This window comes from Phodopus roborovskii, unplaced genomic scaffold (assembly GCF_943737965.1).
Source record: "Phodopus roborovskii unplaced genomic scaffold, PHOROB, whole genome shotgun sequence".
NCBI classification, from domain to species: Eukaryota; Metazoa; Chordata; class Mammalia; order Rodentia; family Cricetidae; genus Phodopus; species Phodopus roborovskii.
The window spans coordinates 35826111-35854078 of record NW_026126525.1 but is presented as its reverse complement, the minus strand read 5'-3'; the positions used below and the strand labels follow the sequence as shown (position 1 = coordinate 35854078).

General features: G+C 42.5%; 1 protein-coding gene across 1 annotated transcript; it reads left to right on the top strand.

Moving 5' to 3' along the window:
• The first annotated feature begins 78 nt into the window (after positions 1 to 78).
• Positions 79 to 27863, top strand: Klb (klotho beta). The gene is made up of 5 exons (XM_051198328.1): positions 79 to 971; positions 19608 to 20112; positions 22495 to 22763; positions 25483 to 26626; positions 27195 to 27863. The coding sequence occupies exons 1-5, from the start codon at positions 147 to 149 to the stop codon at positions 27581 to 27583; spliced, it is 3132 nt and encodes a 1043-aa protein (XP_051054285.1). The 5' UTR covers positions 79 to 146; the 3' UTR covers positions 27584 to 27863.
• The last annotated feature ends 105 nt before the right edge of the window (positions 27864 to 27968 follow it).

Below are 27968 nucleotides of genomic sequence, written 5' to 3'. Positions count from 1 at the left end.
TGACTGCAACGAGGCCACCTCCCTCAAATTGCGTGGCTCTCATGACCCATCCTAAGTCTCCCAGTCCAGGCTAATCATTGACAGGGCTTTACAATCACAGGCTTTTGCTGGAGCGCTGATAAAGACAGTCCAGCAGTTAGTGGCAAATGAAGGCAGGCTGTGCAGCCGGGTCTCCAGGGAATGAATGGATTTTCTTCAGCTCTGATGAAAGAAACACACGCTCTAAGAAAACAATGTCCATCAGGACACTGCAAAGATCTGCCGTGCTGTCAGCATTTATTCTGCTGCGAGCTGTTAGCGGATTCTCTGGAGACGGGAAAGCGATATGGGCTAAAAACCAATATGTGAGTCCGGTGAATGCAAGTCAGCTGTTTCTCTATGACACTTTCCCTAAAAACTTTTTCTGGGGTGTTGGGACTGGAGCATTTCAAGTGGAAGGGAGTTGGCAGGCTGACGAAAGAGGACCCTCGATCTGGGACCACTTCATCTACACATACCTGAGAGATGTCAGCAGCATAGACAAATCCGCTGATAGTTACGTTTTTCTGGAAAAAGACTTGTTGGCTCTGGATTTTCTAGGCGTTTCTTTTTACCAGTTCTCAATCTCCTGGCCACGATTGTTCCCTGACGGAACAGTAGCAGCCGTGAATGCAAAAGGTCTCCAATACTACAACGAACTACTGGACTCTCTGATACTTAGGAATATTGAGCCCGTCGTTACCTTATACCATTGGGATTTGCCTTTGGCACTACAGGAAGATTATGGGGGTTGGAAAAATGCAATTATGATAGAACTCTTCAATGACTATGCCACATACTGCTTCCAGACCTTTGGAGACCGTGTCAAGTATTGGATTACAATCCACAACCCTTACCTGGTTGCTTGGCATGGGTTTGGCACAGGTATGCATGCACCAGGAGAGAAGGGAAATTTAACAGCTGTCTACATTGTGGGACACAACCTGATCAAGGTACTGTACAGCTGGCTTCTCACAAGAGCTTCAGTAGGAGTGGGGGTTAGAAGAAACACTCTGCTTAAGGAGTAGGCTAGTGAAACCCAACACCATTCATTTTGTGCTAAGTCTCTTCACAGCTGGGACTTAAGGAAATTTTTAAAAATCTATAGTTACAGTATATAGTATAGTTATAGCATATTGTATAGTTACTGTCTATATGTGAGAGTGGAGCCTGGCTTTATTCTATGGGAAAGCAGCACTTTCCACATTTAGAGGTTGGGTTTCTTTTCTGACAACACATCCTGGTCCAGAATAATGTTAATGCACAATTATTCTCAATGCAGATTAGTTGCTTTTGTTCTTGGTAGTACTTAGCTATAGTAAGGGGTAGCTCATCTGTGCACATTAAATACAGAAAGTGAAACTATTTGAAGCCCACATTTGGCATTACATGTGTCATATAGTAAAACAGGTGGGAGCTAAAAGAAACCAATAACATAGAAATTGGGAATACTAGGCCCTGCTGAGGTATCTAAAACAATGTGTTTCAGAAGTCAAAATTTATGCTGGGAAATGTTCCTTGTATTAAAACAAAAATGAAGGTGTAAGAAAAATAATAGCTCTTACTGAATACTACAGGTATGGGAAGCACTTTCCATGTAACATGTTTGACCCTCATAGCAATCATTAAATAGGCCCTAATTTTTACTATTTCCATATTAAAGATAAAGGAACTGAAGTTCAGTGAGATTAAATATCTTTGCCATAAAACAAATCTTTGCCATGGTTCAGAATAAAATTCAGCAGCTGTGAACCTGAGCAGCTTGATTGGCAACATAAGTAAATGTTCTTTGCTTTAAATCATTTTTTTATTAAAGAGTAACCTAGGGAAGCTAACATCTGAAATCAGACATAACTTCTTGGCCAAATAGTTCACTTGAGAAAAATTACTCGAAATACTTGTCACATTTTTAAGATGAAAAAAGTTATCAGTAACATTGTATAATCTGCTAGGGGAAATAATTTAACTTCTAAGGAATCAAAATTTCAAATTTTGTGAAAACAGAAAAAAATGCCCAGGAGCATAAACCTTCTCCATTTAGCCCTTCTTTTCTTTGGATTTTTTTTTTTGAGTTCATGTAAATATATATCATATATATTTAGTCTGATGGTTTCAGTCACTCCTTCCCTTAGCAAGGAACAGATTGCATTATGCTTTTAATTTGTTGCATCCAAAACAGCTTTTTAAAAGTGATATCTGTGTGTTTTCCCTTTTCCTCTATTTCATTAGCTCGATTTAAAAAAAAAAAAATTCTATTACATCTATGCATGGCTGCGTGAGTGTGTGTGTGCACATGTGTGAGTGTGTGTGCTCACACTAATCCTGCGCATGTGCCATGGTACAATTGTGGAGGTCAGAGGACAACTTGCAGGAGTCAGTTCTTTCCTTCCACCATGTGGATCCTGAGGAAAAAACTCAGCTCACCAGGCTTGACTATAAGAGTCCTGCTCCACTGAAGCCATCTCAGAAGGTTTATTTTTAAATACTCATGTTTTCCCAGTTCACTCCTCTAGCCTAAATAAATGGTCTAATGAGTCCCCTGAAATCAGTCAGACAGTGAAATTCGTGGCACAGCCCAGTGACCTATTGCACCAGAGAGAAATCTCGTAAGGCTTTGGTAGCCTGGAGTGAACTTGTTCCCCGAGTCTCTCTCAGTCTTTGCTTTAACATGAAAGAGATTGTTTTGACATTTTATGCTACAACAGAGTATTTTCCCTTGTTGTTTCTCTGTGTAACTCAAAAGAAACATTCTTTAGAGTTAGTTCAAAACTGTATTAAATTAAAATTAACTTAAAACTCAAGTTTTACCTGATCTCAGGATGCTTTATTTTCTACTTCTTGGAGGTTTTAAAAAACCATGTAACTGCTAGAGTCACTAGAGTCATTCTAGTTCTAAAATGATCTTGAAAAGTTTATCTCAATTTGAAATGTCCTGGTTTAGGGACAACCTGAATTGCCCAGCTCACTACAGACAGAACCTGGAATTTGGGCTTTTGTTTGCTTGTTTGTTTTGTTTTTAAGGTGAAGCATCACACAGCCCAGACTGGCCTTGAATTTGTTATATTTGTTATATAGCTGGGGATGGGCCTTGAAATCCTTACCCTTCTACCCCACCTCCATGCTGTGAATAGAGGCATGGACCACCATTCTTGTTTTATGTAGTTTTGGAGATCAAACTAATGCTTCGTGCATGCTAGGCATTCCCAACTGAGTCACATCTCTAGTTATGACCCGGCTTAGACTCTATGCTAGGAAGATAATTTACAATTCCTTAAAGAAAGTCTACACCTCTGATGTGAATTTTCCATAATCCCACCTATCAATGGATGCCTTGTTCTGAGTTCCGAGTTCTGAACAGAATAAGGGTGAGTTTGTGCTTATCCATTATTAAGCATCCAATTAGCTTAACTCTTGAATGTAATTTTCACAACAGCTTTACAAGGTAGACATTATCATGCCCATTTGACAGAATAATATGTGGAATATGTATCATGTTTCTTCCCTGAATAAAATACTTTGGGGGCTTCCCAAAGGTTTTGGGCTAATGTCTTAATTTGTCTGTTACCCAGCCCTTCTAACCCCTGACTTCACATCAGCCTACTTTCTGGCCACTCTCTCATCCTGCTATCATATCACCTTCTAGAAGCACACACAACCCCTCATAATGTGTTGCTGGTAGTGACCCAGGTTTACCTTGCTAGTCTTCTGCACCCAGCCCTTCTAGCATGTTCTATCCAGATTAAATGCCTCCCAAAGCCATGCTTTTTCCCATCCAATGTCCCTTCTGTGGTCTCACAGTGGTCATATCATCTGATTTTTTTTTTATGTGCATTGGTGTTTTGCCTGCATGTGTGTCTGTGTGAGGGTGATGGATTTACAGACAGTTGCAACCTACCATGGGATGGGTGGGGGCTAACCCTGGTCCTTTGGAGGAGCAGCCAGTGCTCTTAACCACTGAGCCATCTCTCCAGCCCCTGATGCTTTTCTTCCTCTTCAGTTAGACTAAGAGTTCCTAAGGAGACTTTCTTTGTTGCTGCTGCTCTTTTTGTTTGCTTCTTTGGTTTTGTGTTCAGTTTGGGCAGGAGCATAGAGGCATGAAGAAGCACAGGTGTGAAGGTTGGAGGATGACTTTGGGAAGTCACTCTGTCTCCATCATGTGGGCCTTAGGGATGGAACTCAGATCCTTGGCCTTGGTGGGAAGAAGTTCTCCCTGCTGAGCCATCTCACATGCACTGTTTGCTTGCTTTTGGTTTTCTGTTTCCAACACCTAACACAGAACATTTAGCACGTTAGAATAGATGTTCATCAAGTGAATATTCCGAATTCTAACTTAATCTTTGTAATCAAAGAGCCAACATCAAGCTCATTCTTCCTGCCTCATTGTGTTGTCACTTATTCTTGAAATATTGCCGGTATTAAGCTGGTGGTGTATTAGTGAGGATGTGTTGGTTGCAAGTAACAAATTGAATTCAAGTTGGCTTTAAGCAAAAAAGAGCAATTTCCTGGCTGACTAAGCAGAGATAATGGACCCAGCAGCTAGGATGTCCTCAGAGGGTCCTTGCCTCCCTCCCTCCCTCATCTCCATTCCTTCTTATAGGTTGAAGTTGGTTTCTCCTCCATAGAAGGACTTTTAGCTGGCCTTTAATCATAACACTCAGCAAACCCATCTTTGTGAATCTGAGGTCTGCCTTGTTAGTGTACATGGAGTTACAGGCCATCCAGGGCAACAGCAAAACTCTGTGGTGAAATTAAATAAATAAATTTTAAAAAGGGAAAGAAAGAGATCTCTCACGTTCAGTTTTTAAAGTTCAGCAGTTCGATGGGTGTGGCAATACATGCCCAGTGTACTAATCCCAGCACTCATGAGCTGGAAGCAGGAAGATTTTGAGTTCTAGGTCTGCCTGGGTTACATAGTAAGAACCTGTCAATAAATAAATAAATAAGACTAGCAAGATGACTCACCTGGCAAAGGCACCTGTTGCCAAGCCTAGTGATCTAGTGGAAGGAGAAAAGATCCCATGAGGTCTATGGCATGTGCCCATCACCCCCAACACACACACACACACACACACACACACACACACACACACACGCCTACAAAATTAATAAGATATAATTTCCAAAATAAGGAAGTCAAGTTTCATAGATAGTTGACTTCTTAGGTGGTATCCTTTCTTTGATCACCAAAGCTGAAAGAGTTCATATTAATTAGTCAAGGCAATAATGGCATTCATTTTTCATTCTATTCTTAAATCCATAAATACGAATGATAATCTAAGTCTGTAAATTTGCCCCTGAAAGTGAAGCATCTGAGAGCCCCTGAGTCAACAGTCCCAAGGGTTGGGGTTGTGAGTTTGCTTGTGAGGCAGTCATCCATTCAGTTCATTACTGAACAAAGCACTGCGGGCATCCATGTTAGCTGTGACCATCGTGTGGCTTTGAAATGTCTTTTATAGACATATGCTGTTGACACAGTACAAAGATTTCTCAACCCCAGAGCTGTTGACATTTGGGGCTGGGCAACCTTCTGTTGTGATGGACTATCCTGTGAATTCTACGATGTCCATCAACAGCCATGGATCTCCCTAGCCCATCTAACTCCTCAGCTTGAACCCAGCCCTGCTTCCAGCTTGTGACAACCCAAGTGTATTTAGACATTGCCAAATGTCCCACAGCAGTCAAGAGTCCTGCCCTTTCCTCCATTTCTCAAAAACCAGTGACTTCTATCTATACTGGACAAATGGTCAGATGAAACACTGCTAGGTCAAAGGATATAAAGACAGCATTGCCTCCAGGAGATTTTCACTGGATCTCTAAGGTGCATGGATGACTTCAAGGTTAACTTGTATGCTAGGAAGATGCAATACTTTAAGAAATATTTTTAAAGCCGGCCGTTGGTGGGGCACACCTTTAATCTTAGCACTTGGGAGGCAGAAACAAGTGGATCTCTGTGAGTTCGAGGACAGCCTGGTCTACAGAGCGAGTTCTAGGACAGTTTCCAAAGCTACACAGAGAAACCCTGTCTCAAAAAAAGAAAGAAAGGAAGAAAGAAATACTTTTAAGAATGGGCTGGAGAGGTGGGTTGGTGGTTAACAGCACATATTGCCCTTGCAAAGGAAATGAGTTCAATTCCTAGCACCCATGTTAGGTGATTCCCAACTGCCTGTAACTCCAGCTCTAGGAGATCCAATGTCCTCTTCTGAACTGTGAGGGCACCTCCACTCACATACTTACACAAAAACACACATATACACAGAACTTAAAAAATAAATCTTAAAAAATTGTTTATAAAAGTTGGTATAAACTGGATGATACTGGCACATGATTTAATCCCAGCATTTGGCAGGCAGAGGCAAGAAGATCTCTATGAGTTTGAGATAAGCCTGGTCTACATAGTGAGTCCCAGGACAGCCAGGGCTGCTTAGCAAGACCCAGAGAGACCTTGTCTCCAAAAAAAAGTATTATGTGTGTGTTTGGGTTTGGGACAGGCTGCTCACCTGCTGGGACTCAAGCAGCCTAAAGGTCAGAGGTCTATGAGGGGAATTAGTTTTCTCCTTCTACTATGTGGTTCTCTGAGATCAAACTCACATGATCAGCCCCTTATCCAGTGGGCCATCTCATTGACCCTAAATTCATTTTAAATGAACTTTGTACTACAGTCTTCAAAACATGGTTTTCTATAAAATGCAACCTATGTCAACACTGTTTTGTATGCCACACACAAATGCTGACACCATTTCTGACATTCCTTAGGGATTTCAGAGATTGCTTCATGCTGTGAAAGAGGCTCTTAGGGCACAATATGTTGGGAAAATCTATTCTAGGTCAAGCCCTTCCCGGCTGGTTCCTGAGCTTGGGATGGGTCTACTTTCCTCCTTGTTTTCCACCCCTTTGAGGACTTTGTCAAACTATTTCTTTGCATCATTAGTTGAAGAAGCTCACTTAATGCTGGACACATGTTTGGTATAGGACAAGGAAATAAGTAGAATATTTTTAATGAGTTTTCTTTTTAAATTTTTAACTTTTTTATTATTTTATTTGCTCCTTTATTTTTGTTTTATCTTAGGGAGAAAGAAGTTGAGACAAGGTTTTACCATGTAGCTTTGGCTATCCTGGAACTCAGTACATAAACCAGGCTAGCCTTGAACTCACAGAGGTGGGATATGCCCGTAATCCCAGCATTTGGAAAGTAGAGGCAAAAGGGTTATTAACTGCAGAACTAGCCTGAGCTACGTGAGACTCTGTCTCAAACTGCCAAAAAAAAAAAAAAAAAAAAAAAAAAAAACCTCCTTCCGTGGAGGGGCTGGAGAGGTTGCTGAGTGGTTAAGAACACTTACCGCTCTTGCAGAGGTCCTGGGTGTGACAGCTAACAACTCCCTGTAACTCCAGCTGGATCCCGTGCCTTCTTATGGCCTCCTCAGGCAGACAGACACATACGGCATGTCCACACACACAGAGACACATAAGCATACACATAAATACACATCAGATAAACCTGAAAGTTCTAAGTGAACAAGGCTCTAGGTTTGATCCCCAGCATCCCTCCCCATCAACTCCCCCCCCCCAAAAAAAGTTTAAAAATAGCCTGCTTTGTAAATTGTGTGTCAATGAGCATTCATTATGGGTTTTGTTGTTGTTGTGGCTTTGATTTATCCAGACAGGGTTTCTCAAAAAGCAAATGAAAAAAGAAACTATGTAGCTTTGTTCTTTTTAAAGGTGTTGTTAAACACCTTTAAAGGTGTTCTTAAACAAAGGTTAGTGTTGATACCACAAAAACAAATGTGAAAAATACATCCCATGATTTATTAATCTTCCTTTGCCCACACACTGCCAAACTTCCATCTGGAATGTCAGGAAGAATGCAGGTTTCTGAGATGCACTGAAGTAGATTAAAGGTCACCTCAAAGTCTCTTCCAGCCAGGCCCCCCCCCATCAACAATACCTTGAAAAATACATCTAGTGTTAAGTGAAGGCCAGAGGAGGGCTTGGAGTATCCTTCTCATCACTTTCTACCTTATTCTTTTGAGGCAGAATCTCTCCCTGAGCCTGAAAGCTCAGCAATCCTTTTGTCTCTATCCACACAGCACAATGTTTGTGTGGACCACACCCCATGTGAGCACTGGAACTAAACTCAGGTCCTCCTGGTGGTGCAGTAACTGTGTTCTTCACCAAGCCAGCTTTGCAGCCTCAACAGGAGACTTTTTAAAGTCTTATTCATATAGAGGCAAATCTTCAAAGATTATAACACATAAGTTTTCTCGGGGGGGGGGGGGAATCTTTTGAAAACTCCAATAGGAAGTTATAAGATATTATTAATACAACCAAAAATAAATTTTGCTGCACTTGGAGCTACAAGACTAATATGTTTTTAGCTATCAGATCCATGAACTAGTGCCCATGACTAATATATTTATTTACTTATTTAATTTTATGTATATGGTATTTTCCCTACATGGGCCACATGTGTGCTTTGTGCCTACAGAAGCCAGAAGAGGATGTCAGATTCCTTGGCTCTGAAGTCACAAACAGTTAGGATCCACCATGTGGGTGCTGGCTATCAGGAGCACACAGGGCTTGTAAACACTGATCCTTCTTTTCGCTCACCCTAACATATTTTATTTTTGTAGCCTGTAGTCTTTAGTCCTCTCTGTAGTCCTGGCTGTCGTAGAACTTGCTCTGTAGACCAGGCTGACCTCAAATTCACAGAGATCCACCTGTCTCTGCCTCATGAGTGCTGGGGTTAAAGGTTAGCCCTGGGACTAGAGAGATGGCTCAGAGGCTAAGAGCATTGGTCAAAGTTCAATTTCCAGCAACCACATGGCAGCTCACAACCATCTTTAATGAGATCTGATACCTTCTTCTGGCATGCAGGCATACATGAAAACAAAACACTGTATGCACAAAAATAAACAATTTTTTAAAAAAAAAGGTTAGTCCTAACATAATTTTAAAATGCCATTTTTAATTAGTCTTGATAATGTTAATTAAATTTGCTCAAAATTTTAATGTCCCATTTAGTGTGCCCTTATCACTATTATTTAGACTTTAAGTAAATTAGTTAATATAATTCATTTAATTATCTAAGATCTTACATTATAATCATACACACACACACACACACACTTTCTTTTGAGAGAAGTTCTCACTGTGTATCTATGGGAGGCCTGAAATTCACAGAGATTCTCCTGCCTCTGCCTCCAGACTGCTGAGACTGAAGGTGTACACCATCATCCCTGGAATGCACTTTATTTATTTTTCAATAAAATGTAGGAAAGACTAACCTGACCGATTTAAAGTAGTAATCTTGAGCCATCAATATGTCTCAGTGTCCAAGAGCACTTGCCTTGAAGACTGACAGCCTGAGTTCAATCCCCAGATCAGGATGGAAGGAGAGAACAGAATCTGAAAGTTGCCTTCTGACCTACTGCTGGTGCTGTGACTTGTAGGCTCCCTTCCCTCAAATCATAACATCTAGAAAAGGAAAAGGAGGAGGGGACAGGAGAGAGGCAAGAAGGGATGGGAGAGGGAGGCACAGAGGAAGGGAGGGAGGGAGGAAAGGAGGGAGAGAGAGAAGAAAGAGAAGAAAAGAATGACTAGTGATTTTTCCTCCAGGGACTGAACTCAGGCCTGCTAGCTACAATCACCTTTACAAGTTTAGCCATCCCATCTCCCAATCCAGGATCCTTTTTTATTTATTTTCTTCTGTTGCATTTGTTTGAAACAGGGTTTCTCTATGAAGATGACACTGGCTGCCAACCCCCAATCCCCCTGCCTCTGCCTCCTGAGTGTTGGAATCTCAGGTTTGTGTTTCCATGCCTGGCTAGCATTACTCTTTGAGGTGCTTTAAATCAAATTTAAATAACTGCTTGTGGAAAATTGCCAAAGAAGGCTTCTACAACCACAACCCCCTGTTATTTCTAAGAGTCACAGACTTGAGGGGTAAAACTGGCCCTCTAAAACCTTCAAGAGAATAATATTTACTTTTCTAACCACTAAGTAGAAAAAGTTAAACTTCAGTGAATGATTAACAGGAGTTTCAATAAATGTAATTATAAATGATCATAGAATAACATTGTCTGATCTAAACAGCTTTGAACACTCTCATATGTAGAGAATACACCAGCCAGAAGTAAAAACTACTACAAGTCATGGAAATAAAACAAATGGTTTGAAAACATGACTTGGGGGGAATTTCACTATGTTCTAGGTCATTTTTTATAAAAATCCTAGAGAAAAAAAACAACTTCCATATTAGGCTAGGTGTGGCACACACCTTTAATCCCAGCACTAGGGAGGCAGGGACAGAAAGAGGCCAGCCAGAACTTCATAGTGATACCATCTTAAAACAAATAGCAACCAACAATAAAAAAGTCCATAATAGCCAGGCAGTGGTGGCACATGCCTTTATTCCTAGCACTCAGGAGGCAGAGACAGGCAGATCTCTGAGTTCTATAGATCTGGTCTATAGATCAAGTTCCAGCCAGAGAGAGCTGTTACACAGAAAAATCCTGTCTGGAAAAAACAAACGAACAAAAAATAGAGGCTTGCTAACCCAAGCTGGACTACAATAGGAGAAAATCATGGGTCAGCCTGCTGGGATTACAAGTGTGTGACACTAAGCCTGCTTCTCTAGGCTTTTCAAACTATAAAAACAATGCATTTTATTGCCGAACCAAACTGCATTGAAACACATTAAGTTAGAGGCCAAAGGTCTCTTGTCTCCTTCCCCCTTGATCCCATATACAAAACACAGTGATGTGATCAATGTCCAAAAGTTTTTGCATGTAAACATAAACATATATCTACAATCATTCTGTATTTTTTCCAAAAGCTAAATCACATTATTATACTTAATTTCAGTAATTTTCATTTTTTCTTGAGACAAAGTGTCACACTATATAGACCCGGCTAGCCTCAAACTCATGGGGACTCTGCTTCCAGAGTGCCACCATACACACACACACACACACACATATACGTATGTATGTATATATATATATTTTAAATTTAAGACATGTCTCTCTGTTCCCCAAGCTGTTGCCCTGGAATTCACTATGTAGCCAAGGCTGACCTTGAGTTTCTCACTCCCTAACTCCTCAGAACTGAGGTTACAGGTGGTTCTGTAGTACTAAAGATCAATGCTATGGCTGGGCAAGCTGGGCAAGCAATCGAGCAACAGAGCAAATCCCCAACCTTGGGTTCTCAGTTTTGATTCGGTTCTTCAGAACATATTGGAAAGGTGGGAATGTAAACACATTCTTCTCTCATCTACTTATATCTGTTAGCTACCAGAGCAGCAATCCCCCAAAGGTTTATGCTGGCCACCTTTCTCTAAATGTCTATCTACCATGGTGCCCTACATTTTAAAAATAAATATTTGTTGGCAGGCATGATGGTACACACCATTGGTCCCAGCACCAGGAAGCAGGGGTAGGTGGATCTCTGTGAATTCAAGGCCAGCCTGGTCTACATAGGGAATTCCAGGACAGTCTGGGCTACATAGTGAGATCCTGTCTCAAAGGAAAACATTGATATAGACTTGCTTTTGCTGATATATGTATAACTTTAAGGAAAAGCAAAATAGAAGGCAGCCCTATGGGTTCTTCATATGATTGGGTTCTGAGGAGGTGCCCAGCTGGTGAAGCAGCATGAAGGCTCAGTCAAAGCTCTGAGTCCCGGGTGGCTTTCCTTGCCGTGTTTCTTAGGCACTCTCCGTGTGCCATCCCTCACATTTGTGCCGTATCCATATGTACCCCTTGCATTTTCACAGCCGGTGCAGTCACCTGCCAGTCTCAGAGACAAAAGTACATTTCAAAGGCAACTAATTAAGTTTTCACCATACCTTGGTAATGACAGTGAATTAGAAACTGCAGGGCTTCTCTCTGGCTCTAGCCTTATCACTGAGACTTGGTTAAGCCACTTACCTCTTTTTCTTTCAGCTTCTTCACCTATAATGGGGGGAAAAAATTAGCAGGTATAGGACTGCATGCCTTTAATCTAAGCAGATCTCTGCGAGTTCCAGGCTAGCCTGGTCTACATATGGAGTTCCAAGCCAGCCAAAGTGACATAATGAAACCCTTTCTCAAAAAACAAGTCAAAAATTTAATTAAATAATTTAATTAAATGAAATATTCTCCAAATGTCAGGCAACAGCCAAGAGCTGAAGCAATATAGCCTAAGCTTGATTCATTTGGTGAGTGAGATTGGTACTTCATTTCTCCACCCCTTGGTTTCCTGTCCTCTAATGGGGATGATTGTGCACCATAGGATTTAAGTGAGTTTAAGTGAGAGAGCAAGGATGGGAAGATGACTCAATGGTTAAAACACTTGATGGACAGATGGCAAGAGAGAGAGACTAAATAAATGGGAAGCACAAGTAATGCATTTGTAACATTTGGTACTAGAAATGTGTTCTTGCTATTTATATTATTATATGTCCCCTGGGTTTGTTTGTTTGTTTTATTGTTTATTTTTTGTTTTTCAAGACAGGGATTTTCTGCATTGCTTTGGAGCCTGTCCTGGAAGTAGCTCTGTAGACCAGGCTGGCCTTGAAACTCACAGAGATCCACCTGCCTCTGCCTCCCCAGTGCTGGGATTAAAGGCATGGGCCACCAACACTCAGCTATGTGCCCTGTTCTTAATGTCACCACTATTCTATCTGATGATGAAAGTCAGTCACCTCTAGGAATGTGCACTTTTCTTGGTATGAGGGTGGTGCTATCCTAAATGCTATGCAGGCACTGCATCCCTGTGCTTTGCATCTGACATTGATGGTGGTGTAAAGACCACAGTCTTCTGGGAAAGACAGTTAAAGCTGGGGTGCACTGAAGGATTCCTGTGGCCTCTGCCACCCCTTAGGGAAATGTTCAGTGCTGTTACTGATTCTAGGAAAGAGGCACAGGGATTTCCCTATCACATGGCTTTCCAATTTGGGATGGGAGGATTTGCTGGCAGGTCCTCTGTGGATTTTCTAGAGAGTTCTGAATTCTAGAAACACACAGAGATGCAAAGCTGGAAAAGTGCTACCATCTTTCCAGGATGATGTAATAGCCAAGTATGGCCATAGTGCCACACACCTGCAATTGCAGCATTCAGGGGGATGCAGAGTTATTTGCAGCTTGTTCTTTCAGGGTTTGGGACTTCCTTGCTGTTGTTTTAAGACAGCATCTCATTCAACACAACTTGACCTGGAACCTACAGTGTGGTCAAGAGCTTTAGCTCTTCCTGACTCCTGAGTGCTATTGGGATTATAGGTGTGCACCACACCCAGTGTATGCCTGCTGAGGATTAAATTTAGGGTTTCAAGCATTCTAGGCACACCCTTGACAACTGCGGACCATCCATAGCCCTCTGTCTGCTTTGCAACAGTGCTTGGGGATGTTTAGTTTTAGCTGACTCTGAGAGGGAAATGATTTGTCAAGGTCATAAATCTCAGACACAACAGAACCAGAAACAGAGCCCAGATTTCTTGCATTCAAAACCAGGATCATTTCCCCAGCAGCAGAATGTAAGTAAGGGATATGTTCATATTACATTCAAGGATAATTTCTCTGCAGAGCTGTCAAAGTTTGGCAGCCAGTGGTCAAAGAGCACTCATGCCAATGGGCAAAATGTGTGGAAAGTGATTTGGGAATATTAGAAGCAATTCTTAAAAATAGGCTGTCAGGCCTGGTGACATAGATTAGTGAGTAAAGGCATCTGCCACCAAGCTTGATGACCTGAGTTCAATCCCCACTTACTTTGTGGAAAGAGAGAATGGACTTCTGCAAATTGTCTTGACCCATGTGTTTATGTGTGCACACACTTAGGCACCTATGTACATATACAATCAAGAGTGTACAGTATACACACACACATAAAGAAACGTATTTTTTTTTCATTTTACTTCATTGGTATAGGTGGTTTGCCTGCCTACATGTCTATATACCACTTGCCTGTCTGGTGCCAGAAAAAGCTCCCTAGAACTGGAGCTATAGATGGCTAAGAACCACCATCTGGTTACTGGGAATTAATCCGAGTCCTTTGGAAAAGTAGCCAGTGCTCATAACTTCTGAGTCATCTCTCTAGTTCTGATAATGTAATTTTTTAAATTAAAAATAGTCAGTGGGCATTGCCTCTAATCCCAGCACTCAGGAGGCAGAGGCAGGAGGATCCCTGTGAGTTTGAGAGCAGCAATGTCTAGGGAGTGAGTTCCAGAACAGCTAGACTATACAGAAAAACCCTGTCTTGAAAAAACACAACAACATCAACAAAGTCACTCTGTTTCTGTTACTGACAGGGAAGAATTCAAACAAATTAAAAATTGCCCACCCAAAGTCAGTTACAGCAGTCTTGCTTATGGCAGGTAAAAGAGAAACACTAGCTGACTTCTATCAAAAGACAGGGTTGACCAAGGAAGTCACATGTTGTCCAATCAGAAATTGTCACCATGTTGAGATAATTATCAAGACAACACAGAAAATGTTTAAATTGATGTCAGCTGGGAAATACCTTCTAACGGGTGGAAGGGAACACAAAAATATGAAAACATTTTGTTATGTTATGTTATGACTTCTTTTGCTTGCTTGCTTGCTTGCTTGCTTTTTAGTGCCTTGAGCTAGAGTCTCAATACATAGCCAGGCCAGGCCTGAACTCATTATGTAACCCAAACTGACCTCAAACTTACATTCATTCAGAGTGCTGAGATTATAGGTGTGTGCCACTACACACAGTGACTGTGATATTTTAAAATAAAAATTCAGTTTTTAATTTTGTTTTCTAATCAACAGCTTTAACAATCAGCAAATTTACAAACCACATGAAAATATTTCAACCAATATGTAACTGCAATCTGGAAGATTTGGAAAATTGATTTTCTATTTTGAAATTATTATTATTATTATTATTATTATTATTGTTATTATTATTATTGAGATAGGGTCTCATTATGTAGGCCTGGCTCACCTGGAACTCTGTATTCAGACCAGGCTAGCCTTGAACCCACAGCACCTGTCTCTGCTTCCCAAATGCTGTTATTAAAGGCATGCATAATCTCATACCTGTCCCTGAAAAATTGAGTATCTTTTGTTTAATCTTCAATTTCATGCATGTAAACAAAATATCTTGAGCATACCCATCCATCCTTCAACCTTCCCTTCCACTCCCACCCAGGAACCCCCAACAGGAGGCAAATTAACTTTTCAAATGATCAGGGGTCCCTTAATGCCTTTCAATGATGGTCAGGTTTATCTTCTGCCTTCGAGCCATCCTTCCCACAGTGTCTCTTCATGTCATTCAGACCCTTGTTCATCTCTCTGTTTTATTATCGTATTTGCTTCCTACCACCCATCAAATTTATCAGCCTGGACTTCTGAAGGAAGTAAAAAGGTCAGCCTGCTGGATATGGAGGGACCTGATAGGGATGAGATTTTAGGACCCCTACTGTCTCTCAAGGAAAGGTATCGAATCCCAAGATCTGGCTCTAAAGGAAAAGACCGCTAGGTAGGTTCCTGTCAAACTACTGAGTCTAAAGAACAAAGGTTGACGTGCCCTTCAATCAATCATTCCAAAGGTAGATGGCCTTGGACAAGATAGAAGGTAACCTTGGGAAACCATAGGAGATTGTGTAAGGATCCTGGCTGCAGGCCCATTTGCATTGTCTCCTCGTATCTTTCTGTGTATCATCCATCCACATATCTGCAAGATTTGGGTCAAATACACCATCTCAGGGCAAAATTTTTTCCCTGTTATTTGACAGAGTCAAGGCATAGCCATAAGTGCTGCTCAGAGAACCTCCCCTGTGTTCTCCATATCTTTGCCTTCAGTCAGAGCAAAGATAAGCTGAGATACCTTGATAGCTTAGGCAAACAGCAGCAAAGGAGCAAGACACAGGGTGAAGCACGAAGGTCACCTTGGGCTATGACAACACCTGAGTATCCAGAAATCCAGGTTGCAAATGTGTTGCACAGGTGCAAACCTATTGCCTTCTAAGCTGTCCTGGTTCCTGTTTATTAATGCTGATGCGACCAAGGTGTTATCACAACTTAAGGAATCTTTCCTTTAATCTAATCCTTTAGTCAATAGAGGGCTACTTTGAAGAAACTCACCTCTCTGCTCTTCCATTAGGCTGGTTAATTTCTGATAGTTTTTCTTTAAATCATTCATGTGTTTGTTTATTGAGGGGAGGGGTGTGTGTTTGCTATGATCGACTCCTGAGATCAGAAAACACATTTCTTTCAGGAGTTGGTTCTCCCCTTCATGTAGCCCAGGTGAACCTTGAACTCCTGATTCTCCTACCCCTACCTCCCAGGTGCCCCACGCTTGGCTCTGGCTAGTTCCTATTGGAAGTGTGTTCATGCATTAATCTAGATTTTGTCTGTCATACTCTCCCTGCAGTGTTGCTGGCTCACCTATGGTGAGGTTACTAACAGCTCACAAAGCTCTCTTACGCAGTGTGCTCCTCTGTGTACACATCTGGTGTGCACAATCATGAGGGAAAATGCTGATTGCTGTGTTTTCTAAGGATAAAAGTACTAGAACTGTCAAAAAAAACAACAATCAGGGTGGGATGGGATGCCTCCCTTTGAGTCTACCATGCACAGCTGTAAAGAAAGTGGTCCTCAAAACTTTCCAAGGTAGCACACGCCTTTAGTCCCAGCACTGGGGAGGCAGACATGGAGTCCAATTTCTTTTGGCTAACTTCCGAGCTTCGGACCTGCATGGAAGTGTGGTTGGTAGACCCAGTGTCAACGCATAGAACAAAACAGATTTCCCTCCTCCCGGCATCCCTTATTTACAAATAGCTGCTTGACTAGGGTGGGTCTTACTTAGGTCCCCACTCCTGCTCCATGATGAGACTTTGGTCTGGCTTGATCTTGTGCAGGTTCCAGTCTCTGTGAGTTTATGATAACTAGCAAAGACCAACCACTGAACAAGCTAGAAAGAGACAGATTTCACAGAGTGCTCGGCCCTAAAAGGGATGTCTTTATCACACACACACACACACACACACACACACACACAGAGTCAAGACTCAACAGATCTATGCAGAAGAGGAACCAGGAATTTTAAGCATTTTCCATACACAAAAGGCAGATGCACATAGGAACTCACAGAGAGACTGCAGCCGAGACCATTGGAAGCAGGCCCCATTGGTCTCTGCTGGCTCCTTGCAGAAACTACAACTTCAGCCTGGAGGCAAGAAAAGGGGCTAGAGCTTGAGCCCTTTTCTGAGAGGCCTTGAAGGCATCATAAAGATCCTTGTGCTTGGTGGCACATGCCATTAATCCCAGCAGCAGCAGAGATAGGAAGATCTCTGTGAATTTGAGGCCAGCAAGGTCTACAAAGTGAGTTCTGGGACAGTCAAATCTCTATAGTGAGACTCTGTCTCAAAAACAAATAAAAATTAAATTAAGCCCTGTAGTTGCATATGGGAGTCCACAACTATATGGGAGGTTGAAATATAAAGATTGTGGTTTCAGCCTAGCCTGGGGTACATTGTGAGTCCTACTCTCAGAAGAAAAGAAATAGGGATGACTTGGACATTTGAGTGCTAAACTGATCCAGGATCCTGCAATGAAATCACAGAGAAAGGGGAAGGGGTGGTGAGTAAGGACTTACTTTACTGCTGAGGTAATATCTCAAAACGTCTTCCTCTAGAAAATTAGTTTTTTTTTTTTTTTTTGCATAAAACTGGTTGGCACTAGTTTTGAAATCCTCACTATTTACACCAATGCTTGCTTACCCCACCCCAGCAAGATTAATAAAACATTCTTGTGTCTACAGGGTTTATCAAGTGTGAATCCATTGCTTACGACTAGTTGTTTTTGAACTCCAGAAGTCAGTCATAGATGGTTCATTCTGGTAGAAAGCATCTCCAGTGAGTGGAAGCAAAGCTAAAGAACAAAAGTGAAAATAGGCCACAGATGAAAAATAATAACGGCATAGTGGCAAACACCTTTTATCTCAGCACTCAGGAAGCAGAGACAAGTGGATCTCTTTGAGTTCAAGCCTGGCCTGTTCTACATAGTGAGTTCCAGGCCAGCGAAAGTTCCACATAGTGAGATGTTGCCTCAACAAACAAACAACAACAACAAGCAATAGAAGATTTTATATTTGTTTTCTTAAAACATTCAAGCCGGAGAAATTGAGAGAAATGAAGAGAGACATTGGGCGGCAAGCCAGGGATATACCTCACCTGGTAGCAGGCTTGCCTAACAGGCACAAAGCCCTTGGACAATACTCAGTACCCCATAAACCAGGCATGGTGTGCACAGCTGATATCCCTGTGCTGGGAAGGTAGAGGCCAAGGAATCAGAAGTTCAAGGTCATCCTCCACTGTATATCAAGTTCCAAGCTAACCTAGGATATATGAGATCCTGTCTCAAAAGAAGCAAATCAAATGCTTCGGAGAAGCACAGTGGCCATGACACAGATGGAGAGCAACCCCATGGGTCCAGAATAGAGAAGTAGCTTTGTCTAAAACCTGAACTGAGTCTCTCTTGGTCCCTTTCCCTTTAATTTCCCATTTTTCTCTTCCACACACCTCATTCTTTTTTTTTTTTTTTTTTATGTCCACATTATTCCACCTGTGTGTATCCCTGCAGGCCAGAAAAGGGCACCAGATCTCACAACAGATGGTAATGAGCCACCATGTGGTTGCTGGGAATTGAACTCAGGACCTCTGGAAAAGCAACAAGTGCTCTTAGTCTCTGAACCATCTCTCCAGCCCCACACACCTCATTCTTATTCTTCCCAGTAAAAACCTTCCCAAGAGCCTGATCCTAAGCCTGTTTCAGCCTTTGGGGCAGGGCAAGCCAGGCATTGAGTAAGTACTCAGTAAATATCTATTAACTATACAATAAACTCATATAGATTCTGCTATAAGAGAGCAAACTGAAAATGTGAAATAATAATAATAATTACAATAGCAGCAGCCAAGGCTAACACAAAGCTTAACCCCTGCCAGGCACTGTTTCAATTTTTAGTTTGTTTCCCTTTTGGTTTCTTGAGACAGGGTTTCTCTGTGCAGCTCTGGCTCTCCTGAAACTCCCTCTGTAGGCTAGTCTGGCCTCGAACTTACAGAGATCTGTCTGCCTCTGCCTCCTGAGTGCTGGGATTACAGTTGTGCACCACCCTTGCCTGGCTGTTCTAAAGTTATTTACAGTGTTAATCCAACCCTCACAACATCCCCTTCTTGGAACTCTACTATCATCCATTTACAGACCATGCAGCCTGCACTGTCCTGGACTTCTACATCAGGACCAAAGTCAGGGGCAGAGGAGATGTCTCAGCAAACTGCTTGCCACACAAGTATGAGAACTTGAATTTAATTTTCAGAACTCATGGGTGTTGGGCCATCCAAATGACTCATTGGGTACATGATAACTTGTATTTGTTCTCCAGGACCCACATGGTGGAAGGAGAAAACCAACTCCCCCAGGTCGTCCTCTGGCCTGGACATGTTTGCCTTGGCATGTGAAAGAAAAAGCACGCACACACAAATAAGTAAATGTAGTAAAAAGGTGTTTGAACTGTTCATGATTTACTAACAATGTTACAACCCCAGTGAGTAAGAACAGGAAAGACCAATGATATTTTCTTTCCCATAGGCTCATTCGAAAGTGTGGCATAACTACGACAAAAACTTCCGCCCCCATCAGAAGGGTTTGCTGTCCATTACCTTGGGGTCCCACTGGATAGAACCAAACAAAACTGAAAACATGGGCGATATAATCAGCTGCCAGCACTCCATGGCTTCTGTGCTTGGATGGTTCGCCAACCCCATCCACGGGGACGGCGACTACCCTGAGTTCATGAAGACGATGTCCGTCGTGCCCGTGTTCTCTGAGGCAGAGAAGGAGGAGGTGAGGGGCACCGCTGACTTCTTTGCCTTTTCCTTCGGGCCCAACAATTTTAGGCCCTCAAACACCGTGGTGAAAATGGGACAAAATGTATCACTCAACTTAAGACAGGTGCTGAACTGGATTAAACTAGAATATAACAACCCTCGAATCTTGATTTCGGAGAATGGCTGGTTCACAGATAGTGACATAAAGACAGAGGACACCACGGTCATCTACATAATGAAGAATTTCCTCAATCAGGTTCTTCAAGGTTGGTTGCACTTTGGCTCAATTTTTAACAAATGTATGCACATATATGTTTGTTTATGTTATATTGTATATCATGTGTGTAGAGGTCAGAAGAGATGGTCAGAAGGCCTGGAGTTACAGGCATCTGTAGGCCACCTGGTGGCTAGAGACCAAACAGGAAGAGCTGCAAACGTTTGTAACTGCTGGGCTGTTCTCTCCCACCCCAGCTCAGGGTTTTTGTTTAAGGTAGTTACCTTGAATGTATCCTTATTGATATTGTTTTTTTTATTGTTCAGTATTGGCCAGAATTTGTTTGTGAGTGATGGGGCCTCACATTACCTAGATTGGCCTTGAGCTTCTGCTTCTACTTTCTGAAAGATAGGGTCACAGGTTGGACCACCGCCCAGCTGTTTTGTTCTTCATAAACGACTTATAGAGATAAGTTTAAGTTTCCTATCAAGAGTGATTTGTTGAAATCATGATTTTTTTTTTTTGGTTTTGGTTTGTTTGTTTTTTAAGTCAGGGTTTTTCTGTGTAGCCCTGGCTGTCCTGGAACTCGTTCTGAAGACCAGGCTGGCATAGAACTCAGAGATCCACCAGCCTCTGCCTCCTGAGTACTGGAATTAAAAGTGTGGAATACTACAACTGGCTTGAAATCAGATAATTTTATCTAACTTTATTTTATATACATTGGTGCGAAGGTTCCAGATTCCCTGCAACCAGAATTACAGACAGTTTTAAACTGCCATGTGGTGCTGGAATTTGAACCCATGTCCTCCGGAATAACAGTCAGTGCTCAACCACTGGGCCATCTCACCAGCTCCTGACCCTTTTATCGGCATATTTGAACAATGAAAGTTTTAAAAACAAAGCTGAGTCATTTCTCCTCTCTTGGAGATTTCTTCCTACCTAAATGTCACCTCATTCACCACTCAGGCAGTGACACCTACAGGCCAATGGAAACAATGAGGCCAAAGACAGCTTGGGTTGTATCCCCATTTGGGCTCCATTCTACCCGAATGTATTTCCTGTGGATTTTTCTCCAGTTGCACAGCTCTCTTCTGAAGTCCTAACTGCATTCCAGAGGATTAGGTGCCCTGTTCTGGCCTCCATGGATACAGACACACATATAGACATGCAGGCAAGACACTCCTACATGTGAAACATAACAAAAATAATTTTAAATTTTTAAAATTATTCAGGGCTATTTTCAGTTTTTATTATAGGCTAGCCTTGAACCCACAGAGGTCCGCCTGCCTCTGCCTTCTGTGTGCTGGAATTCAAGGCTCTATATCTCATTTTTACTCAACCAGAGTTTTAAAGCTGGAGGTCCTCAGAGATCATCTTTTCCACTATTTTCTGTTTGCAAATGAGGAAACTGCCGTTCCAAACCTTGCCCAATCATTCCTTCCCAGACACAGCAGGACCTGGCCTTAGGCCTGCTGCCCTTCAGCCCAGCCACTTCTCACACTACTTCTTTGCCTTTCCAAGCCTCCTGTCTACATTCACTTATGTTCGTCCCAAGAGCTAGTATTTCAATCCCTGAAGGACAATTTCACAGAATGGACAGTTGTGCATAAACAGGGACCTGCCCAAACTTGGAATGAGAAACTCTAGGTCATTAGTAAACATCCACATCCCAAAAGGCTCTGACGCCACCACATCCCAGGACACAGATTTGAACACAAAATAACACACACCCTTTTTGTTTTAAATTTCAGACAGGTTCTTACTATGTAGCTGGGTGACCCAGAACTCAATATGTAGGCCAAGTTAACTGTGAACTCACAGATCTGCCCACCTCTGCTTCTTGAGTGTTGAGATTAAAGGCATTTATACCCTGCTAAACAACTTTTGGGATTTTTTTGTTTATTTTGTTTAGAGACAGGGTTTCTCTGTATTGCTTTGGAGCCTGTCTGGAACTAGCTCTGTAGACCAGGCTGGACTCAAACTCACAGAGATCTGCCTGCTTCTGCCTCCCGAGTGCTGGGATTAAAGGCGTGCACCACCAACACCCGGCTCATGATTAAAATTTAACTGTCAGGAATGTTTTTAATGAGATCCTTCACCTGTCATTCACTCATGTGGGGAGTGTTTATTTATTTTGTGTGTGTGGCTGCATGGGGAAATTATCAGGGGACAACCTTCAGGACTTAGTTCTCTCCCCAAACCATGCAGGGCTCTAACTTAAGTTGTCAAGCTTTGTAGCAGATGCCTTTACCAACAGCCATTTTGCTGGCATCAAACCCACGATTTTGTTTGTTTGTTTGATTTAAAAGGCCAGAAATTTAGGGAAAGAACTGCTTTTGTGTTTTGCCATGCCTTGGCATGTTGTTGACGAAGCTGAAACATGGAGTAGAATGTTTAGCCCTCTGAACATCCCTGCTTCCTTTTCTCCATGCAGCAATACAGTTTGATGAAATACAAGTGTTTGGTTACACAGCCTGGTCTCTCCTGGATGGCTTCGAGTGGCAGTATGCCTATACTACTCGCCGAGGACTATTTTATGTGGACTTTAATAGTGAGCAGAAAGAAAGGAAACCCAAGACCTCTGCACATTACTACAGACAGATCATACAAGAAAACGGTTTCCCTTTGAAAGAGTCCACACCAGACATACAGGGTCAGTTTCCCTGTGACTTCTCCTGGGGAGTCACCGAGTCTGTTCTTAAGGTAAGTGGTGACTTCTAAATAAACCACACGCTAGGGGAGAGGGTATACAGTATGTTTCTACAAATATGTGTTTGGATGTTTTGCTTGCATATATGTCTGTGTGTCTTGTGCCCACAGAGGCCAGAAGATGGCAAGATGGCACTGAATCTTCTAGACTGTTCATAACTTCTAGTTATCAACATCCATATAGATGCTCTGAAATACTAGTCAGTGCTCTCTCCAACCCTGAGCTGTGATTTTTTTTTTAAAACTTTATTACATTTAATTGTATAAATAATTGTGGTGCATGTCTTAGTTAATGTTTTCATTGCTGTGAAGAGACATCATGACTGCGGTAACTCTTACAAAGAAAACATTTAATTGAGGGGGCTTGCTCAGTTTCAGAGGTTCTGTTCGCTGTCATCATGACGGAGCATGGCAGCATGAAAGCAGACTTGGTGCTGCAGCCGAGAGTGCTTACATCTTGCAGATAGCAGGAAGTCAACTGTCACACTGAGTGAAGCTTGAGAAAGAGACCTCAAAGCCCTGCTCCACAGAGACACACTTTCTCCAGCAAGGCCATGCCTCTTAATAGTGTTACTCCCTTTAGGACCATTTTCTTTCAAACCACCCAGTGCATATTGTGATACATGTGGAGGTTAGAGGACAAATCTGTGGGATTAGCTCTTTTCCTCCACCTTTATATGGGCACGAGGGATTAAACTCAGGTCCCTAGGCCTCACCCACTGAACTATCTCCCTAGCCGGAATCCACTGGTTTTTATTGGCATATGTTAATTATATGAACTAATGTGTTTCAGCTCTTCACATGTATATAAAATGCACTTTGGTCACGTTCACCTCCAAATTCCATCCCTTACCTTCCTACTGGCCCTCTTCTTTATGCATCACCTTTATGAGGTCTCTTAGCAGATAACCATATGCATTGTCTACAGCTAGCGATTCCTGGGGGGGGGTCTGTAAAGTACAATGCATTTCGTTTGGTTTTGCCTTGTTTTGTGGCAAGATGACCTTTTATATACTTCTCAACAATACTGGGATGTTCTGAACTTTTCAAAACCCTGGAGCGGGCCTGGGCTGGAAAGACTGCTCAGGTAATTCATTATACAGATTGTATGTCACTATCACGTGATCAATGGTCTCTCAGTTTAATGTTGTAGATAACTGGTTGGCAGATGGCAAGTGGGCAATCATATGGCTTTGTAATTAGACTATGAAAGATGACACATGAGAAAACAATTAGAAGGAAAATATTTACCAAGGATTAATTATCAATTTTCCTGGAGTATTTAAATTCAGCCACAGGGGGAAGGTACTTTAACACAAGCACAGAATTTTTCCTTGTTCTAATTAATCTTGAATTTGGAATGTTATTCTTACAACTTTTGTCTTATTTTATTAGTTTTTTCAGCAGGGTAGCCCTGGCTGTTCTGGAACTAAGCCTGTCACCTTATCTTTGTATGATGGTTTCCAGTTGAGACTCCTCCTTCCCAGGGCATCTATCTATCTATCTATCTATTTATCTATCTATCTATCTATCTATCTATCTATCTATCTATCTATCTATCAATCTATCACAGTGCACGTGGGAAGTGGGCAACACACGACCATCCCCACATGATTGTGCAGCCCAACCTCAAAGAGGACAATTCAGAGCTGAGGGTGTAGCTAAGTTGGCACAGTGCCCTCCTGCCTGGCATGAAGAGGGCCCTGGGTTTGATCTGTAGCATCACATTGACTAGGTGTAGTGGCATATGGCTGTATGCTCAGCGCTTGGGAAACAGAAAAGAGAAGCAGAAGCTCCAGGTCATCCTCAGGTACTTACTAGGGTTAAGGCAAGCCCTGGGCTGTATGAGCCACCCCTCCTCCAATCCTTGGGACTTGGGGTTATTTCACTATCTCTTCCCTCCCCCATAACTGAAGCTCTTTGTATAGGGGACCATTCTGTACTCTGCTGTTGAGTGAGTGCTCACAGACACATGGTGGATATCCTTGGACCTTACTTCCTTTAAAAATTTATTTTTGTAGGGCTAGAAGGATAAGGCCTTTTCTCCCATATTGTGAACAGAATAGCCAGAACACAGAAGCCATTATGAAGGACAAGTTATTTGTTTTATCTTGTAGTCTCTGCTATGTAGCCCAGGCTGGCCTCAAACTGATAGTAAGCCTCCTGCTTCCATTACCACCACTGTGGGCTATCACTTGAACTTTTCAAACAAGAATTGCTGAGAGTTGTGGCCAGTGGCAAGGAGTGACTGCCTACCGTCATCCCCCACCCCCCAGCCTCTTTCAGGGATCATCTGGCTTAAGCAGCCTTCTCTGAATATAAGTGCTGCTCTCAGTGACTCCTTTACAACCCCAATTTGTCATCAACCAAGCCAATATCCTGATGCATTTGAACGCCGTCATAGGAGATGCCCTTTGTAGGTCAAATGACCTGGAAAATGGCCTCTTAAGCTCTTCTCAAACAGCTGTTCCTCCTCTCCTCTGCGTGGTTCCTTCCCTGTATTTCCTGGTCTCCCTGGAGATTTGAAGGACTAGGATAAGGCCCTCTCTCTCATATTACCAACAGAACAGCCAGAACACAGAGCCCATTATGAAGAACTAAGTTATTTTATCTTATAGTGAGAGGCTTCATGAGGCTCAACTCTTCTGATCTGAGCAGGTGGAATATGCTAGGAGCCACACTTGATTTACCTGAATGCTCTTGTTTTCCACAGCCGGAGTTTATGGTTTCCTCCCCACAGTTTACTGACCCTCACCTGTATGTGTGGAATGCCACTGGCAACAGATTGCTACACCGAGTGGAAGGAGTAAGGCTAAAAACAAAACCATCCCACTGCACAGATTATGTGAGCATCAAAAATCGAGTTGAGATGTTGGCCAAAATGAAAGTCACCCACTACCAGTTTGCTCTGGACTGGGCCTCCATTCTTCCCACTGGCAATCTGTCTGAAGTCAATAGACAAGTGCTAAGGTATTACCGGTGTGTGGTGAGCGAAGGACTGAAGCTGGGTGTCTCCCCCATGGTGACGTTGTATCACCCCACCCATTCCCATCTAGGCCTCCCTGAGCCGCTTCTGAACAGTGGGGGATGGCTAAACACATACACCTCCAAGGCCTTCCAGGACTACGCAGGACTGTGCTTCCGGGAACTGGGGGACTTGGTGAAGCTCTGGATCACCATTAATGAGCCTAATAGGCTAAGTGACATGTACAATCGCACAAGTAATGACACCTACAGTGCAGCCCACAACCTGATGATTGCCCATGCCCAAGTCTGGCATCTTTATGACAGACAGTATAGGCCAGTCCAGCATGGAGCTGTGTCACTGTCCCTACATTCTGACTGGGTTGAACCTGCCAACCCCTATGTGGATTCACATTGGAAGGCAGCTGAGCGATTCCTCCAGTTTGAGATCGCCTGGTTCGCAGATCCGCTCTTCAAGACTGGTGACTACCCAGTGGCCATGAAGGAGTACATCGCTTCTAAGAACCATCGAGGGCTGTCTAGCTCAGTACTGCCACGCTTCACCCCGAAGGAGAGTAAGCTGGTGAAGGGCACCATTGACTTCTACGCTCTGAACCACTTCACTACTAGGTTCGTGATTCACAAGGAGCTCAACAGCAGCCGCTCTGCTACAGATAGGGATGTCCTGTTCCTGCAGGACGTCACCCGCCTGAGATCGCCCAGCCACCTGGCTGTAATGCCCTGGGGAGCTCGAAAGCTGCTTGGATGGATCCGGAAGAACTACAGGGACATGGACATCTACATCACAGCCAATGGCATTGATGATCTGGCTCTGGAGAATGATCGGATCAGAAAGTACTACTTGGAGAAGTATATCCAGGAGGCTCTGAAAGGTGAGGTTTGGGGAGCTCACAGTGAGGCATGAGAGGTATACAAACTGACAGCAATGAAAAGATCACCAGCAACTCAGATCTGTGGCTCCTGACCAACTTCTGTCCACTGCTTTTCCTCCTTATAATTTTTTTTTTCCCCTGAGAGACAGAGTCTCTTTAGTCCTGAGTCTTTGAACCCACTATGTAGACCAGGCTGACCTCAAACTCACAAAGATCCACCTGTCTCTGCCTACCAAGTGCTGGGATTAAAGGCATAAGCCACTACTGGCATTCATTAATATTTTTTTAGACCAGTCACGAGGATAGCCTCCAACAACAGGCTGACCCCAATCTTCCTGCCTCAGCCTTCCAAGTGGTGGAATTACAAGCCTAGGCCACCACATCTGTACTTTTATAAAGTGGCATAGATTCACTGTGGAAAATTTGGAAAACATTTTTCCTAAATAACACCTGGAATCTCATTTCCCCCAAAAAAGTACAAGTAGCCCTGAAAACTAAATTCTTATTCAAAGGTACTTTATTGTCCATTTGTGATCAACGATGTTCTTTTCTGATTTTGTTTTTGTAGCATACCTCATTGACAAGGTCAAAATCAAAGGCTATTATGCATTCAAACTGACTGAAGAGAAATCTAAGCCTAGATTTGGGTTTTTCACATCTGACTTCAAAGCCAAGTCATCTGTAGAATTTTACAGCAAGTTGATCAGCAGCAGTGGCTTCCCCTCTGAGACCACCAGTCCTGCATGTGGCCAGCATCCGGAAGACACGGAGTGCACCATCTGCTCATTTTTTACTAAGAAAAAGCCTCTGATCTTCTTTGGTTGTTGCTTTATCTCCACCCTGGCTCTACTGCTATCAATCACCATTTTTCATCATCGAAAGAGAAGAAAATTTCAGAAATCAAAGAACTTACAAAATATACCATTGAAGAAAGGCCACAGTAGAGTTCTTAGCTAATCTATCATTTATGTCATAGTTTAAAGATTCACTCCAGTTCCATATACTGGTAACTATAATGTGAGAGACATCTGTAACCAAGGTGAAGACAATCAATGCCTTTGCAGTTGTTCAAATCATACTCTTAGGTATTGACAAACAGTGAATTAATTCAGTTCTTAGAGCTGAAGGCTTCATTCTGACAGTAATTCAGGGGATGACCCCAAAGATGGCCTCCGGAAGTGTGAAGTGTTTCTTTACATCATTTTTTCTTTAGCTTTCTTCTGTAAATAGCAATCACTATTCACGGTAAAGGAATTTTAAAAAGTGAAGTTCTGTTCTTTTAGACTTCATAATTTAAAACTATTTGTTGTTTTTGAGGCAGGGTCTCTCTATTTTGTAGCTC